General features: G+C 37.9%; 1 protein-coding gene across 1 annotated transcript in view; it reads right to left on the minus strand.

The window, feature by feature from the left end:
- ARHGAP42 (Rho GTPase activating protein 42) overlaps window positions 1–20,012 on the minus strand; it is a 340,908-nt gene that overhangs the window by 139,384 nt on the left and 181,512 nt on the right. Inside the window, exon 4 of the mRNA XM_052652801.1 lies at window positions 3,153–3,224. Within this exon, the coding sequence (XP_052508761.1) occupies window positions 3,153–3,224 (72 nt within the window). The remainder of the gene's footprint in view (window positions 1–3,152; window positions 3,225–20,012) is intronic.

The raw sequence follows: 20,012 nt of genomic DNA on the forward strand, positions 1-20,012 counted from the left end.
TGGTTCTATAATACGAGAAAAAAAGATAATGACCTAAAAAATATTGTAGAAGACAATTCCTGCTTTCTATTCACTTTACTATACAAGGATTACTTAGAAACTGAGCAACAATATAGTACTAAGAGCTATCAGGCAAATAAAATACACAGAATCAACACCACCAGGAGGCCCACTACAATCACATTTTTGCTCAAGATGTCATCTGAATTAATTCGATCGTAAGTTTAACCTCCCAATGAGTAGGCAAGATTGTAGAATGCTATTGTGTGCTCCGAGCTGATCTGTTCAGCAACTGAGATACTTAAAAAACAAAATAAAATGAGTGTATTCGCTCATGGTACTACCCCTGTAGCAAACGTAAACAAATAAGAATTTATACAAATGTGAAATTTACTATTTTATATGAGCTCCAAACTTGGAATATTCTGTGCTAGAAAAAGAATTCTTCACAAAGCTTTTTAACATTATAAAAACATCACTGATGAAATGAAAGTGAAGTCGCTCAGTCATGTCTGACTCTTTGCGACCCCATGGACTGTAGCCCACCAGGCTCCTCCGTCCATGAGATTTTCCAAGCAAGAATACTGGAGTGGGTTGCCATTGCCTTCCACTGCCTTCTCCAGGGGATCTCCCTCACTCAGGGATTGAACCCAGGTCTCCCACATTGCAGGCAGATGCTTTACCGTCCGAGCCACCAGGGAAGCCCACTGATGAAATGAAATATTGTAAACCAAGACCTTGAAGGAAAATGGCTTGGTTTCCTACCCAGAGTCTGACTTCCCAGCTCTGGGGTCTGGTGCATGCAGGTGACCTCATCGTTTTCCTCACTGTAAAGCAGATGCAACTAACACCTGCACTCACCTCCCAGGTTGCTTGTGAGGATTTAATCAGGTCACAGAGTTAATAACTCAGTGCAAACCCCTGCAGTCTGGATCTCAAGGAAGATCAGCTATTTTACTCTTGAAAAGACTCTTGCTTGCTCTAAGCCACCACATTCTTGTATTTCCTTCCTTCTTCTGCTTCTTCCTTCTTCTTCCTTCTCAGCCTCCTTATCTGTCTTTGTTTCTTTCCAAACATCAAATGTTGAGAGTTCTCAGGTCATCAAGAATTTAGGTCCTCTTCTTCCTCTCTTCTTTCCCTAAGGGCTCTAACCTACTCCCATGATTTTCATTACCATCTGGAGGACAGATCCCAAACACATTTCTAATTCAGATCTGAACACACACCTGCCAAGTCACTGTCTCCACCTGGATGGCGTGGTGAGACCCTGAGTTCAGTCATCCTACCTCAAGGCCAAACTCCCCATTTCTGTCATTCAAACGCAAACGCAGCCTAAGTCAGTAAGCGGCTGGAAAAAATGCCCAGTTTTACAACACAGAATCCTGGGAGTTATCCCTGAAATGTCCTGTTGCTCACTTTTCAGTCTGTAACCCATTTCCTACGCTTTCCATTTTATGTCTGAAATATACTCTGTTTTCTCCACGGCTCCGTCCCCTTCTGAACCTGCAGCCACTAACGACTAACTCCCAAACTGGCTTCACTCAAACAGTCCCCCCTCCTCCAGTCCAACTAGAGGGATGTTTTAAAGCGCAAGTATAATCACTCCTCTACCTACATTTCTTTACATGATCAGAGAATAAGAGTAAATCACAATAAGGAGTAAACACTGTGAACCACTAATAAAGGTGTGCACATGTCCTCCATCCCCACGGTCGTCTATGTTTCAAAGACATTAAAACTTTTTACTCTAAAATGCCAGGCTCTCTCCTTCTTCAAAGCCTTCATTCATATCCACCCTGTTCCCTCTTTGGGAATGTGAAAAGGGGTCCTCCCTTCCCCTCCCTGTATCCACATTTCCAGCTGTTTCTTTCCTATCATTCAGCTCTCAGTTTAACCAATACTTCCTCCAGAAGGCATTGCTTGGTTCTCTGGACAAGGTCAGTTCCATTAATTATATTCTCACAAGGCACCATGCACTTCTGTTCCACAATCCTCAGTGCATTTGTAAACACACAAAAGATAACAAGTGCAGGGAGCTTGTCTGTCCTGTTTACAGTTGTATCCCTTAATCTTATCAAACACCATAAGTGGGCCAACAGAGATACTGATAGATGTTTGCTGAATTAATTAACAGAGAATGGTTCTGGTTTCATTCTTGACTTGATAAGGGCTCATAATTGGTGCGTAAGTGCACATAAAACTCTAATTCAAGGCAGACTGTGATAGCTTTTCACAGGAAATAAACATACAGATTACTTGATCCTATAAGAAAAAAAAATCAATTCTGGAAGGGAACAGACATATAAAGAAAGACCCATGTAAAGGAAGGCTTCTTTCTGATGCAGAGATATGAAATAAGCCATGGAGAGCTAGAAAGACTTCAATAAGTTAAGGGTAGGAAATATTCCAAGGAGGGGAAAAATTTCAGACAGAAGGGAGAAGGATAGAAGGAGAAATATTTCTGCAGGAGAATGAAAACATTGCTCAAAGGAGAAAAGGGTTTGTCATTGAATGGAAAACCAAAACAGAGAAAGGATGGGGGAAGTATGACAGATGATGAATTCTGTTTTAGAAACTCAAATTTTAAGTCCTTACATGATGTTGAGGATGTAGTTAAACATGGAACTAGGAAAGAAGTTGCAAGTAAATTTCAGAAATTATTAGGCTCAGAGAAATTTTAGTTGATCCATAAGGAATTAAACATTAATGCAGAGGCATGACAAACATGTCTAAAGTTATCCACAAACACATATCTTTATTAAGAATAAAAAATAGAAAAAGTAAAAGCAATTTTATAATTACTGCCTCAATTTTCAACATACATACCTAATTTTTATTTTATATAGGTGTTAGTAATACTTACCATATTTTTACAATGATTTTACCCTCTTTAAAACTGCTAATGTCCTACCACTGTTGGGATGGGAGAAACTCACTTATGCTGACTTTTTCTCTATTCAGTAGGAGAATAATATCTTTCTTCTGTTTAAAAGAATTTCAGTCTTTGTAATAGGCTCTGTGCAAAAATTTTAAATGATGTACAGAATTTTAAAAAGGTCATTCTAATTTCAAAAATGTTAACATCTGAAATTACATATATTATCTTTAATTATCAAGAGAATATATGAAGAATAATAAAATGTAATACTTACTTTTGCTGCACCTATTTGTTCTTTGCGAAATTTCTCAAGTGGTGCAATTAATACATCATTAGCATTTTGAATCTGAAATTAAAAATACAAATACATTAAATTCTGTATAATTCATGCAAACAATATTTAAAAAACGATATCTCCCTTATTCCACTTACTTAAACAAACAGTTTTTGTTCCCTTTTGCATCTATAAATGAAATAAAAAATACCTCACACATGTCATATAGTCTTTTTCTACTTTATAATTAAATTTTCACAAATTATTTCACTTAATCCTAGCAATAATGTGACTAATGTGAAAATAAGTACACATGGTGAAATCTTAAATATTTAAAGTTCATATTCTAAAATTTAACTACACATCAGACATTAAATTTTAATATACCTTTAATTATACTGGTTTAATGTAGTCAGTTCAAGCATCATTTGAAAATTGAGCCATATAAAAGCTTTCTGTCTTGCCACTAGAATATTATAATTGTACAGCTGCAAACTAAAATCAGGCTTTATTTTTCCCTATTTAATTAGATTCCTTATACTTGGGCTTTGCCTGCATATTCTCATAATATTTCCAACCACACTAAAACAGTAACTGATTTTATTTCAATGAACAGCGTTTTAGTCCAAAACTCCAAATTGGGTTTCACTTAAACTTTCAAACAGATAAATCTTTAAATCAATCTGTAAGAATACTGTGAGGGGGTTCAAGCTGGGTCGGGGCAATGACTGGATTCAGAAGACATATTTCTACGGAAAGCAACATGCTGGAAGAAAATCTTGATTTTTAAAAAAATCACTTTAAAAAGCATTAACATTAAACATAGGATCTTAAATGTTTTCATGACAAAAGGAAATAATAATGTGGCAAGATGGAGGTATTAGCTAATGTCATGGTATTAATCATTTTGCAATACATAAATGCATCAAACCAACATATTGTACAATTTAAACTTACATAATATCAATTATATACCAATAAAGTTGAGGGGGGGAAAGGTAGGCCCAGTTAACAAAATTACCATTCATTCTACTGCTGTGATAATACTATGACCTACTACATAGTTAGCAAATGCTAAGATGAAGAGAAAAATCTATTTTTCAAATTAGTCACTATTTTAAAATAGGTTAAAACATATACAGGAGCTCCTTATATTATTCTTATAATTTCAAATAAGTTTGATATTATATCACAATTTTAAAATTTCAAAAAATGGGTTTTACTTTCTATTATTTTCACTAAACTGGTTATTCTCTAGTCAAGCTTTATTTCTTAAATTCCATAATCTACCTAACACACAAAGACAGTAATCACAAAAATAAAAACTAAATAATGCTTCCCATGATTCTGTCATTTTCCAATTTGTAGGAAAATGAGATGACCTCTTGAAAAAAGTACCTAAAATCCTCCATTGTGAAAACATACAAAGTAGATCAATACTCAAAATCCATTGAGAGCCAGCACAGATACCTCTGCCATCAATCACCTACCGCCCTTTTTGTGAGCTCGGACAGGCATTCATCCAGATACACTGGGCAGGCATTTTACTACAGAAAGATGACTGGGAACAGTAGCAAAGCAGCTCACTTTTAATTCTCACCCTCTAAATCCTCTTTGCCCTAGTGATACTCCAAATGCATTGAAACACATACATATATATTTCTCCAGATGTTACAGAGGTATTAAATAACGGATTCTGCCTTTAAAGTTCACATAAGGAAAGACAGTGTCATGGACACTTTAGTGTAATTTGGAAAAATAGCAACAATAAAGGCCAACAGTTACCGAATGTTTGCTTTATGCTGGAAACCAGCATGACCTGATGTATTTAAAGGCAATGATTTTAAACAAAGAGATATTTCTCAAGTGGTGAAAACTCAAACAATGAGGCTGAATAAGAAGATACGCAGCACAACTCTTAAGTACATGTATTTAAAATCAAGCATGGCTGACTTCAACACAGTTCCATAGCTTATGAACTGCTATTTAAACATTCTGATCACCAGCTGTATCACCTAACAACTTGATTTTAAGGATGCAGATAATGAATGTAAAACACTTAGTTCAGTGCCTTACATCCAGAAAGTACTCAAAACTTATAGTTTTTAATATCTCCAAATAAACATATATGACATATATCCGTCTGTAATGATATACCTGATACACTTCCATATCCGATTCTTCTATACTACCCTTTTGGTTGAAGGATATCTATGTGCACTTTATGAGAAGGTATTTTCCTTTGACAGTCACAAAAGACAGATGGCCTAGACATTCCCACATTCAATCACTAGGTGCTTATATATGTGCCGAGCACACTACTGAGCTACATGGGAAAGGGAAAAAAACTAAGGCATGAAAGTTGATGCCTACTTGTGAAAAGGGGGAAAAAATATTCACTCAACAAGTATTTAATGTCATAAAGTCCTGCTAAAATTTTCGGAAAATTTGAGACAAAACTGCTCACAGTACATTGAGAATAGTTACATGATTAACTATGCAGAATTCATCCAAACACATCAGAATTTTGACAATGGAAAAGATCCATGAGAACTAAATAAGTCAAGGTAGTATTTGGATAGTGAACAGGAAGTACTGGATAGAGGTGAACAGGAAGTGGATATGAACTGGATACACCAAAGAGAAAAAAATATCCTAGGAACAGGCATCACCATAAAAAAGGCAAGAGACAGAATTATGCAAATATGAGGCGGGGGTGGGGGTGGTGGTGCAGGAGGGGTTCAGCACAGGGAAAAATAGAAGCATTTACTACACGTTCATTAACAGTCCATCCTGACTGTGAGTCAGGAGTCAAGTTACAGGCCTTCAGTTACCTTTTTAAAAAAGGAAATGGCACAGTGAATACAAAGTATGTTGAAAAGTTTTGGCACACAGCAGGTTCCATGTGTTATTAGCTACTGACATTATCTAACTGGAGAAAAGTGTGTAATTACTATTAGGAAATTTAACTGCAATAAGGAAAGAATACCCATAATCTAAGCAAAGTTACCTGAATATGGAATCACTGCTGGTTTCTAAAAAGAGGATTAATGTAAAAACTTGTTCTAGGAAGTAATATGCAGGATACTTTGAGAATGAAGAGATAAGGACAAGATATGGCAGGTGAATGGCTGGGAGAAGAACACAAGTTTGAAGAGATAACTAGGTCAGAGGCCTGTGGTCTTGACAGACGAGTAGCATGGAACTGCAGAGGCGGAGGAATCAAAGGTGACACTAAGTTTTCAGCCTCAGGCACTGGAACTCCAGCATAACTTTAAGAACTAGGGTAAATGAGGCAGGGAGCATGTCTGGTAGAGAAAGAGAAATGACAATGAATTTCACTTTGGACCTATTACTTTTGATTCCATGAAAGATTCACGGAAATATAGCAGAGTATCCCACTTCAAAACATGGAACTAGTCAATACGAATGAAATGTTTTTTAATTGGGAAAGACCAGACAAAAAAGTGGATGGCGGATCCATGTGCTAAGACGCTAGCACTCACATTCATACCCAATAGTTTAAATCTCTGCCACAACTATTCTCTGGCTGTTATGTAAATATGGCCTGGGAATAAAACAAAACGTGAGAATATAAACTTGAGCCAAATGTGATAATTAACAACCACCCAGGGGGGCAAGTATTACTTCCTATCTCTAGTTTGTCCATATTTCTTCATCTCTTTCTTTTGTTTTGGATTTGCTCAATTTTTTTCTTTCCTGCTCTCATTCTATTAATGTGAAACTTAGGGAATAAAAACATACGTTCCAGAGGTACTAAACAGAAAAAAAAAAAAAGAAGAGGAAGAAAAACATCCAATGGAGTGATAGAGATAACAAGAGATATGATTTGTTGAGTGTTTAATGCATGCCAAGTACTATGCTAAGCCCTCCACAATATCTAGATTAAAGTTGATTTCATATGAGTAATGAAGTTCAAAACCTAACAATCATCTGGAATATATTAAGAATGTGAATGCTGAAGTTAGACTCTTCCATTTCGAATCTCAGCACCTAACCTGCTAAGACTCAATGCCTTCATCTCTGTATCTCTTAAGAATTTCATAAAAATCAAAGGAAAAATACACATATTTTAAAAATCACAAGCATAGATTCGGCATATGGCAGGCTTTCAATAAATGTTTGTTTCATCACAGAATTCACAGTGTCAACTACTGAGTTCAGAGCCATCCTCAGCAGTCTGAGAATTTCCAAGATGATTTAAAAGGTAGTTATTCAAGAGGGAGAAATTGAAATCCAAATAAATTTAACAGAAACTTTTTCAGAGTACCCATGTGCAGTGGTAGATAACAGGAACCCACATTTTTCCATAAACCATAATAACATACGTGTGGCTTTACATCTGACATATGATGCTTCTCTTGTATGCAGTCAATGGGCTGCTGTTCACAATATGTGAATCTAAATTCAAGAGATCAAAATAGGAACGCCAACACTCAAAGGGCGCAAAGTGGATTTACAACCCAACTGTCTGCTCCTGACTCTCAGCTTTGAACACCCACTATGGGACGAATGCCTTTTATCCCAACACACTGGTCGATCACATGGATGGAATTCTCCAATTCTGATGTAATCCACGTGTGAAGTAAAGAAGGTATTTAAAATTTAGGTAGGTTTAAAAGGGTTACTGTTACAACTGAAAAATAATGGAAAATAACATACAAGATGCTAAGAAACCATAATTAAAAATCTGAATCTGGGGTACAACACTGGTGACTTTATCAAGATTTAAAAAGCAATCTAGAGAAATGAAATTCTGGCTCACATGGAACTCTTTCTCCTCAAATGTACACAGGGGGCTTGATAAAACTCTTTCCAAAAGGTAACACTAGAGGATGGGGCGGGGGGTAGGGCATGGAACCAAGTCACAGAGTTCAGGAAATTCAAACTTCCATAATATTCCTGGAATGTGTTACTTTGTATGACCTCATTAAGGGGCTTTAGGAAAAATTCAAATGCAATTTGAATGCTCTCTCTAGATATTGATAAGATAAATTTTTGAAAAGTTCATATTTCAGTAATTAAGGGTTAACTATTTTATAATTTTTAACCATTATCTAAACCTTGGTTTTAAAAAACTTATTTTTATAAGTACTGGTCCATTTTTAAATTCAAAAATATTCACAGCTATTTCACTTATTTTCTGTATCAGAGAAGCAAATCTAATATTGGGTAATAAGACATTACAATACTGCATTTAGTGGGTAGACACACTTTGACTGTGGGTGTATTACATTAAACCAGGCAATTCAGCTTCCTGTTGCTTTTCTTTTGCTATTTCAAGTGATTCTAATAAACAGCCACAAGGGAGTGCTCATAAATCACTCAAAAGTAATAGCTAGAAAATGTTTTTATGTGGTTAGAAGAATCATTATCCAAACATGTTTGGGTTTTTTTTTGTCTCTAAGTACACATGAATTATAATTTTCTACAGACCATGAATTTTTAAGAGCTATCCTATAGGAATTTTCAATGCTTGTTTTCCACTGCAGAGACCCTTACCATAACTTGTCTGTCTAAGGAAGTGAATAGTGATGGAATAAAACAAATCTGAAAAGTAATTCTTCTTACACTTTTACTTTCTCTTCCCCTTCGAGGTCTTGGTTAAACTTGACTGTTGTTGGTACCAGTCACAGCTCATCACAAATCAAAGATTACCGTATCCCACCAGGATGTAAGAGAAGATAATTCTCTACCTTTACAAGCTCTAAAAGACTCCAGGTTTTGAAGAGATTGGGGCTTCCCTGGTGGCTCACATGGTAAAGAATCCGCCTGCCATGCAGGAGACCTGGGTTCAGTCCCTGGGTTGGGAAGATCCCCTGAAGAAGGAACTGGCAATCCACTTCAGTATTCTTATCTAGAAAATTCCATGGACAGAGGAGCCTGGCAGGCTATGGTCCATGGAGTCGCAAAGAGTGGGACATGACTGAACAACTAATACTTTTGAAGAGATTTAATGATTTTCTGCTATCAACTGTTTGAGAAGGCTACAAAGAACAAGCTATTTATAGAAATAAAGCATGGATGATGTAGCTCACTGCAAAAACAACTTCCTGTTGAGATGGCTATTATAATCAAATCCACACAAAGTGAAAATATTACAAAGGTATGTATATTGAGTAGACTGAACACAATCAATGTGGAAGACACCTATAAACAGGCTGAGATAAGACTGGCTCATTGTCTAACTGGTATTTATAACTGGAGAAGTCAGATCAGAGTCCTTGGGATTACAAGCAAGTATCTCTTCGCTGCCTGTCCCAACCCCTTATCCTATTCCCGCCCGCCCTTTTGGATAAAGCTATGGCAGGTGGTCTTGGGATAGCCTGAGTTTCACTCCTAGATACTGGTAAAGTTAGCTCTCCACAACCTCACAAGAGGCATTTCTCCAAGTCAGTAAACCCACAGTTTTTCTAATTGTTATGCGCATTCATGCTCAGACAAGCTGTGTGACCCCACGGGCTGTAGCCCACCAGGCTTCTCTGTCCACAGGATTTTTCTGAGCAAGCATACTGGAGTGGGTTGCCATTTCCTTCTCTAGGGGATCTTCCAGACCCAGGGATCAAACCCACATCTCCTGCGTCTCCTGCATTGGCAGGCAGGTTCTTACCAAGTAAGTTAGAACTCAAAACCCAAATCTCACAGAAAGAGCGGAGGACAGACATACGAACAAGACCTTCATACAATAAGTAATATGAAGTAAAAACTAAATGCATTTTACTTTCTATCCTTTAATGTGAATAGCAACGTACTCTGAAAAATCATGCCTTCATCTTTTAAAAACATGTAAGGTTATCTGGCCACTGCAATAATCCATTAAATTTCTACTTGAATGTCACTTTTTTACTTCAATACGGGATGTTTTGATTTTACTTATTAAGTCAGTGTTCTATGATGAATCCTACTTCACTGGATTTCATCTATTTAGATCCAACTCACTTATATTTAATATTAGTTTCACCTTTACGTCTACCAGTAATAATACTTATAGGAATATATTTAGAAAAAGAAATTAAAGTTTTTGAAGAATGATGCTATAGGAATCCCATTTTTTACTTCAGAAGATAAGTAGACATATACTCTCTAGGAAAGTGCATGGGTTTGTATTTAATTCTTGAATTATCCCATGAAAACCGTGTGATTTTGGTCAAATTATTCAAACACTCCATGTCTGTTTCCTTTCTGTAAAGATGAAAATATGCCTTTATCTCATAGCCTGTATACAAAAATTTTTGCATTTTATATATAATGATCTTAAGAGTCTATTAACACAAGGTTGTACTTGCTTCTTAACTAAATTCATCCTTTTTGAGTAGGTCAACTGTAAAACAATAATATATTTTTTTAATGACTTAGGAATTTGCAACTGCAGTTTCATATATTAATAAAAGAGTGAAATCTCACCAGCAGGTATTAGATGCCAAGACTTCTTAAACAGAACACAGTGGCTAGCAGGCTAAATGGCAACCAATCCTCTCTGCTTCTACAGCCTATGACTGTCCTGAATATAACTCAAAGTATAGTTAGGTATTTTTTAATTAAAAAAAAAAAATCTATACTCATAAGACAAAGGAGCAGAAAAGCATTCATCCAAGAAGAAGTTGACCATTTTCATAGTATAGCTGAGAAAGTGGAAGAGAGGGGTAAATTGCAAAATTTCACACAATTCATTGTGATCTAATAGTGTCATAACTCTAGGTTGTACCAAATGAAATTCTCTGAATATTGAGTTATTTGGACTAGAAAGGTAAGTTATTTTTCTTAGATATTTTTGTTGCTCTTAAACTACTTTTGTTTATTCTTTCTTATCCAGCAATCTCTAACAGTAGATTAAACCAAAGATACTTTTAAAGTTTTCAAGCATTGTAGAAAACATCTGTAAACAACAGGTCTAACCATAACATATGCCTCCTTACAAACTTGTGTCTACTTATTGCCATCCTGATTACTACATTTATAACTATCATGTGAAAGTCACTCAGCCATGTCTGACTCTTTGCAACTCCATGGACTATATAGTCCATGGGACTCTCCAGGCCAGAATATTAGAGTGGGTAGCCTTTCCTTTCTCCAGGGGATCTTCTTGACCCAGGACACAAACCGGTGTCTCCTTCATTGCAGGCGGATTCTTTACCAACTGAGCTATCAGGGAAGTCCATAATGGAGGCTTAAAAAAACAGCAAAAGAGGTCAAACTATATTTCAACTTTAAATAACAGATATACGAAAGATCCAATTAAAACTGACATCTTAAAAATTACTTAAAACAATTACTCCAAACATCCTGCACATACGTTCATTGTAACAAATACTTTCCTTTTGATTTTGACCAAAAAGTATGCACTTAGGAAAACACTCCTATAGAATATATGGCTGCATTACCTCAAAGGTCATACAAGGAAAATGCTGAGTTTAAACCTACCTTTGAGAACACAGTCGCCAAATAATCTAAGAAATACTGCCATCTCAGTTGTTGCTGCTGCTGCTAAGTTGCTTCAGTCATGGCCGACTCTGTGTGACCCCATAGATGGCAGCCCAGCAGGCTCCCCCATCCCTGGGATTCTCCAGGAAAGAACACTGGAGTGGGTTGCCATTTCCTTCTCCAATGCATGAAAGTGAAAAGTGAAAGGGAAGTCGCTCAGTCGTGTCCGACTCTCAGTTGTTAAAAGGTATTAAATAACTGCTCTGAACTCCCCGCTAGGTGAAAAAACTATGCACAGAAACTGGTGGAGTTACTTCTGCAGTCCTCTACCTTTGGCCATTCTCAGGAAACCCCATCATCTCCTGAATTTGTGTACCTCTAGTGGCATTCTGGTGGGCTGCAGTCCATGGAGTTGCAAAGAGTCAGACACGACTGAGCAACTTCACTTTCACTTTTCACTTTCATGCATTGGAGAAGGAAATGGCACCCCACTCCAGCGTTCTTGCCTGGAGAATCCCAAGGACGGAGGAGCCTGGTAGGCTGCTGTCTACGGGGTTGCACAGAGTCAGACATGACTGAAGTGACTTAGCATCAGCAGCAGCAGTGGCATTGCTCGGAGAAGGCAATGGCACCCCACTCCAATACTCTCGCCTGGGAAATCCCATGAACAGAGGAGCCTGGTAGGCTGCAGTTCATGGGGTCGCTAAGAGTCGGACAGGACTGAGTGACTTCACTTTCACCTTTCACTTTCATGCACTGGAGAAGGAAATGGCAACCCACTCCAGTGTTCTTTCCTGGAGAATCCCAGGGACAGGGGAGCCTGGTGGGCTGCCGTCTATGGGGTCACACAGAGTCTGCCACGACTGAAGCGACTTAGCAGCAGCACTGGCATTGCTATTAAATTTCTATGATGCCCTCATATTTCTCAACCCTATAGGAGATGACCAAAGATTTTCCTGTAACACAGCTTTCCTGTGTATATCAGTGTCCTCCTGCTGATGGAAACATACCTCTGCCCCTTTCCCTCACTTTAAACATCAGAAGCTCCATATATCCTGAGCTGAGCCAATCATAGCAAAAAGGAAGATTTTTTTTTTTTTTTCTCCAGGTTTTATCCCAGAGTTTAGAGGAGTCAAAGTGGCTTCAAGTGAGGGGTCAGGGGGAAGGAGCCTCAACAAATTGATAATTTATGTAACTCCATGTTTATCACCTCCTCCTCTTTTAATGCTAATTCTTCTTGTTAATTTTCCTCTACCCTTCTAGGTAGACACTAGTAAAAACACCTTTTGAGAAAGAAATTAGAATCATGTGGTTTTTTTTTAAAGTGTGTTTGTGAATTTAAAGAAAATTCCAATAGAAGTTTACAAAAATTTATAAAAGAAATGAAAATTCATTAAACAAATTCACAGTTAATTTATGGCAGTTATATTTTAGTATCTGGATCTTAATGTATTTTAATCATAATTGCTCCGTGTTTATGTAATGGCAGACTGTGAGAGACTTAAGAAAGATTTAAGATGCAATTTCTTAAATTTCTTGTTGCAGCCTTTGCAATAACAGGAGGGCTGGAAGAGAAGAGAAGGCGGGGACAGAGGATAGAGGGAGGAAGGAGTTTTTCTCTGGACAGAGATTCATCTAAACAAAGCCGAGAATGACCTAGCTCAAACAAGGATCCACTGAGCAAGCTTACGAAGGTGGGCGGCGGGCGAGTGCTGTGCTGGGCGGGGGTGCTGGGAAGGCTCACAGTGGCTCTCAAGGTCCATTATGAGGCATCACTTCCCAGCCTACATTCAGCAACTTGGGCCAAATTGAGCTGAGGTAAAGATTTCTATACCTCGAAATAGGCCAGCATTACATATCAGGGTTTTATACACACACACAAACACACACTGCTCCCTAAGAGTTGGCAGTTTAGTTTCTACCACACCTCACTGCGTCAGAGCTAAACGTGTATTGAGAAGGCACTAATACTAAACCATAAACAACAGTAAAGAATGCTAACTATACAAGATTCCTTTTATCTAGTTGTTAAAGCATCTCTTTAAAACATGTATCTGTGGGCTTAAAATAGTACCAACTTAGTATGTCTTTCTCAATACCTGCTTATTTAACTTATATGCAGAGTACATCATGAGAAACACTGGACTGGAAGAAATATAAGCTGGAATTAAGATTGCCGGGAGAAATATCAATAACCTCAGATATGCAGATGACACCACCCTTATGGCACAAAGTGAAGAAGAACTAAAAAGCTTCTTGATGAAAGTGAAAGTGGAGAGTGAAAAAGTTGGCTTAAAGCTCAACATTCAGAAAATGAAGATCATGGCATCCAGTCCCATCACTTCATGGGAAATAAATGGGGAAACAGTGGAAACAGTGTCAGACTTTATTTTTGGGGGCTCCAAAATCACTGCAGATGGTGACTGCAGCCATGAAATTAAAAGATGCTTACTCCTTGGAAGAAAAGTTATGACCAACCTAGATAGCATATTCAAAAGCAGGGATACTACTTTGCCGACTAAGGTCCATCTAGTCAAGGCTATGGTTTTTCCTGTGGTCATGTATGGATGTGAGAGTTGGACTATGAAGATGGCTGAGCGCCGAAGAATTGATGCTTTTGAACTGTGGTGTTGGAGAAGACTATGGAGAGTCCCTTGGACTGCAAGGAGATCCAACCAGTCCATTCTGAAGGAGATCAACCCTGGGATTTCTTTGGAAGGAATGATGCTAACGCTGAAACTCCAGTACTTTGGCCACCTCATGAGAAGAGTTGACTTATTGGAAAATACTCTGATGCTGGGAGGGATTGGGGGCAGGAGGAGAAGGGGATGACAGAGCATGAGATGGCTGGATGGCATCACTGACTCGATGGACGCGAGTCTGAGTGAACTCCGAGAGTTGGTGATGGACAGGGAGGCCTGGCGTGCTGTGATTCATGGGGTCGCAAGGAGTCGGACATGACTGAGCAACTGAACTGAACTGACACTTAAACTTACTTTTACACAAAACAAGGATTTTGTATTTCCTGGCTTCCATAGTGACAGGAAGTTTCTGTAGTGCCGATTTAATCGATTTTGAAGCTAAACCTGGACACTGCAGGCTGAATCCAAGATGTTGGCTCTAAACATCTCGTGCTAGGAAGAATGACACCATTCAGGCTGCAGGTTATTCATACATCTATCTTTCCAGCCCTGTAAAGGTAGAGATAATATCTTATTGATTTTTGAATAGTCATTGCCTAGCAAAGTGCTTTTGCCATAGTGGAAATTCAACACACTACTGGTAAGTTAGTAAAGTTATTTACAGTAGCCATAATTGATACCTGCAATGAATTACTGTAACAAACACTGTTCTTCATAATATTACTGTGGATGACAACCTACCTATAGGAAACTAAGTATTTCTGAAAATAAGAAAAGTATTTGATAAAATATGCTTTTGATATGTGCTGTATAACATGGGTAGCAATCTGAAACTAAGCTAATTAATATTATCTTTAGAAAAAAAATTCAGTCACCAAAAAAAAAAAAAACCATTAATTTACAATGACTTCTACTACATTCACACAAGTTCTTCACTTATAAATCAGTTTTGCAAAAAAAATAAAGCAATATTATGTTTCAAGTTAAAATGCCACAGAGGGAAGATTATTATCATACAAACTGCCATAGTGGGTTAAAATGAAAATAGCAGTAACTCCTCGAAATAAGAAATGCAAACCACCATCCAAATTCTTCCTACTCCTCCATCCTTAAGGTTGGTTACACTGTTGTGATGAACTGAAAACTTGAGAAGGAAAATCAGATGGCTTTGTTAGATTTTAGCTGGAAACCAGAACAGGGCTTTGAGCAGGGGAGTCAGGGAACACAGACTGAAAGCATGGAGGAGAAAAGCAAACAGGTCAGAACCATCAGACAAAGGCTGGGAAAATGTATTCTATAGTACACACATACAGTGCTTCGGCAACACTGACTGTGGGCCAAGGGAGTTCTTCAGCCCTCACAACAACTCCCTAAAGAAAGTACTATTATTATTCCTATTTTGTAGTTGAGGAAACTGAGACCCAGAAAGACTAAGTAACTCATGTAAAGTCACGAATAGCTGGTAGGTGGCAGGACCACACCATGAACCCAAGTAGTCTGACTATGTATACCACATTGCACAGTCTCAGACAATAAGAATACACTGCATGACCAAAAATAAGTCTTGCCCCCAAACAAAGTTATATGAAATATGAGTAAGGCTATCACTAAACAAAGGAAAACCTGAAAAAAGGGCTATAGTATTAGAGGGATGAGATGATTATTGTCCTATTTACTAATTTATAAATGCTGAAATGTAGATACATTATTTTCTCTATTCCAGATCTTTTTTGGAAAATGATACACACTTTCTATTGCATCCCCAAACAATTTCATTGTTGTGCTGATGTCATATTTAAGTGTGTGATAAAAGTCATGCTAAGTTGAATAATACAGATTTTCTTGGCTCTTGAAATGCTAAGTTATGGGTTCAGGATGGGGAACACATGTACACCCATGGAGGATTCATGTCAATGTATGGCAATACAATATTGTAACGTTATTAGCCTCCAATTAAAATAATTTATATTAAAAAAATAAATGAGTTATAATAATAATGTAATGGTGAGATAAGAATCAGCATAGGCATAGGGAAGATTAGGAAGAGATTATTGCCATTATTAACTTAAAATCAGAGCATTTCTCCCACATAATTCTACCCAACTAAAGTTTAGGAAATGAGAAAAAAGGAGTATTCATTCAGAAACATAACCACAATAGTACTGCCTTTCCTAGTTCACTTTCCCTAGTACACTTACTTGGGATGTTTATGTCACATACTATCTTGATATAAATAAATACAGGAAACATTGTAACTGGGACTTGTACAGTTCAGAAAAAAACCAGCACCAGAAGCTCATACACACCCAGTATATCTTCCCTATAAACTACCACTGTAGCAACTGCTTGTATGTGAATATTTTAAGGATCTCTGGGGGCTGGGGAAAGAGAAGATAATCTTTTGAAATAAATAATTCCTTAATTGAATAAACCAACAAACTGAATCACAGTGTTGTTAAAAATAAAACCGGGAAAAAAATGGATTAAAAGAGAAACCTTCAGAGCTTCAATACAGAATTACAGAAGTTCATGAGTACCCAAAAGTTATCTAAGTCCTACAATTTACCAAGCAAGAGATATGATTTATTTTGCAAACATTTTCTTTTAAACTTTCCCAGGCATCTGAGCACAGGCTCTTAGTCATAGCTAAGAATTACTTCCCAAATAAGTTCCATATGTTATAACTCTCATTCCTGGTCTTTTCCAAACCCAGATCTGGTCATAAACTATGAGCTAGTTTACCACACTGTACAGCTGTCAAAAACTTTTCTTACCCAATGAAGTAAAGAACCTCACTCAGCCTTTTCTGTGAGGTCTTATATCATGTGAAATACGAGGGATATGTCAATACTAGAGAAAGTCTTCTTTACAACACACGACAAACATAAAAACCAATATGCTTTTCCTTATCTGTGAAAAGTAAGCCCCAATAGAAAATACAATCATTTAATAAATCATTAACATCTGACCTCTTTGGGGTTTACCCTTAGGCTATGGCTTGAATTACATTCAGTTCATATAACTGGGTCAAAGGATGTTAAGATTATTTTCCAGAAAATCAAGCTTGGAACTACTTCCCTTGCTGACAGCAGCAGACAGCCCGAGACATGTATCTCTCATGTATCCTTTAAACCTCAGCCCAAGTGTCACCTCCTAGGTAAGCTTTCCCTAACATTCCCAAGTGTAAGGTGTTTTGTTTTATTGAAGTATAGTTGATCTATAATGTTGTGGTAGTTTCAGGAGTACAGCAGAGTGATTCAATTATACCCACACATACACATACACACACACACACATTCTTTTTCACATTCTTTCCCCTTATAGGTTATTACAAAATACTGAGTTAGTTCCCTGTGCTACACAGTAGAACCTTGTTGGTTATCTTGTGTGTGTGTGTGTGTATGTGTACATATATATATATATATATATATATATATATATATATGAGTGTGTATGTGTTAATCCTAAGCTCCTAATTTACCACCCCCCCCTTTTCCATTTTGGTAACCAGAAGTTTGTTTTCTAAGTCTGTGGGTCTATTTGTAATAAGAATTTTTGTACTATTTTTTAGATTCCACAAATAAGCAATATCATATGGGATTGGTCTGTGTCTGGCTTAGTTCACTTGGTATTATAATCTCTAGGTCCATCCGTATTGCAGCAAATGGTATTATTTCATTCTTTTTTATGGCTGAATAACACTCCATTGTGGACTTTAAGGACCTCTTCCAACTCCTGGAGGACTGTTATCCTACACTGTCTCAGCAGATCACAGAACACTGCAGGCCACCCTGCACCAGTCTGTCTTTTCCACCAAATTATGAGTATTTGTGAGAAAACGCCTGTGCCTCCAGCTTTCACTTGTGTATTCTCCACATCCCAGAGTAGCATCTGAGGCATACTGTCACAGGCCAAAAATGTATCATGGTACAAGCTCATTGGCTGCAAGCAGGAGAGCAGGTGGGGAAAGGAAGTGGAAGTCAGCAAATAAAAAAATGCCAAGATCAAACTGAAGTAAGTTGAACTTCGCGTCCAACAAACTGTAATTTTCCTATTTATAGATTAGTTTTGATCTGAAATAATAGTTTATGCATTCATATACTAGTTGAGTGTGAACTAGTGACACTCCTGAAGAAGCCGAAAATGGAAGCAAATAGAAATCAGTATTAAAGATACGCCACCCTTGTCTCTTTGGGGAGAGGGAGGATTTTAACAGATATGAAGGTAGCCCACCTTCTACTTGGACTGCAAGGAGATCAAATCAGTCAATCCTAAAGGAAATCAATTCTGAATATTCATCAGAAGGACTGATGCTGAAGCTGAAGCTCCAATACTTTGGCCACCTGATGCGAAGAACTGACTCATTGGGAAAGACCCTGATGCTGGGAAGGGCTTCCCTGGTGGCTCAGCTGGTAAAGAATCCGCCTGCAATGTGGGAGACCTGGGCTTGATACCTGGGTTGGGAAGATACCCTGGAAAAGGGAAAGGCTACTCACTCCAGTATTCTGGCCTAGAGAATTCCATGGACTGTATAGTCCATGGGGTCACAGTAGGACGTGACAGCGACTTTCACTTCACTGATGCTGGGAAAGATTGAAGGTGGGAGGAGAAGGGGACGGCAGAGGATGAGATGGTTGGATGGCATCACCCACTCAATGGACATGAGTTTGAGCAAACTCCAGGAGATGGAGAAGGGCAGGGAAGCCTGGAGTGCTGCAGTGCATGGGGTCACAGAGTCGGACATGACTGAGCAACTGAATAACAACAATCTTCTACTTGGGCACTCCAAGGAATAGATTTTCACTATTTATACAAACAAAAGTTAATTACAACAATAAATTTTCATTTCTACTTTCAAAGGTGAATGGATAAAATTAACTTCTGTAATTTATCCTGATTCTTTATTTACTCTAGTTACCATTTGGAAAGAAATCTTGAATAAGTTCTGGGGATACAGGAGGGAGAGCAGGCAAGTTGGATGCTCTTTGGCAAGCCAAGCTCCTTAAATGTTTATTAGGGATGAATAAGCAATGCCTTCTGTCTTATCGTTGGAAGATGCCTTGCTACCCTGTGCCAAAACTTCAATTAGGCTTATAAACACCCTGGAAAGAATGAGGAATGAAACACAGAGCTTCTTGTGGACTTTGAACTTACCAGCCAGGGAACATACTATCTACATCCAGGAGGCACTAAATTACATTACTGTGTTACAGCTAGAACATTTATCTAGGACAAAAGGCAAAAAAAAAGGGCATGCTTGCGTCAAGTTGTGAAGTGGGTAAAACCTGTTGTCAGAAACTTGTACCTCTTCAGTTGCCACCACAGAGGCTTTATTTGGCCTTTCTTCCAGTGTGTTCACTCAGACCATGCACCACCATCCCCTTTCTCTCACACTGGAGCCCCTCACCAAAGATTGCACCTCCCAGGGAACCTAAATTCTAAATATTTCCAACCATTACCACACTCACTGGCCCATCAATAAAGTCTTATTACTTCTCTGGCTTCTTTCATTAAGACGTTTCTCCATGCTTCCTAACAACCAGTAAATCTTGCTCACTGACAAGTGCTAATCTTCATGTTTCTGAAAGCCACCGGCCCTTGGGAAACATAAGATAGTATGACAACCCAGGGGTGGGGATTTCAGTGCCACGCATGGTCCTCTGAGAACTGGACTGAGGAAAAAATAGTTGCCTACTATATCTACATGTGTGGCAAAATGTGAATGGCTTCTTGTCTGAAATAATGACAACTTAATTGCAGGCTAGGCTCATTTCAA

Source organism: Budorcas taxicolor, chromosome 15, assembly GCF_023091745.1.
Source record: "Budorcas taxicolor isolate Tak-1 chromosome 15, Takin1.1, whole genome shotgun sequence".
In the NCBI taxonomy this organism is placed as follows: Eukaryota; Metazoa; Chordata; class Mammalia; order Artiodactyla; family Bovidae; genus Budorcas; species Budorcas taxicolor.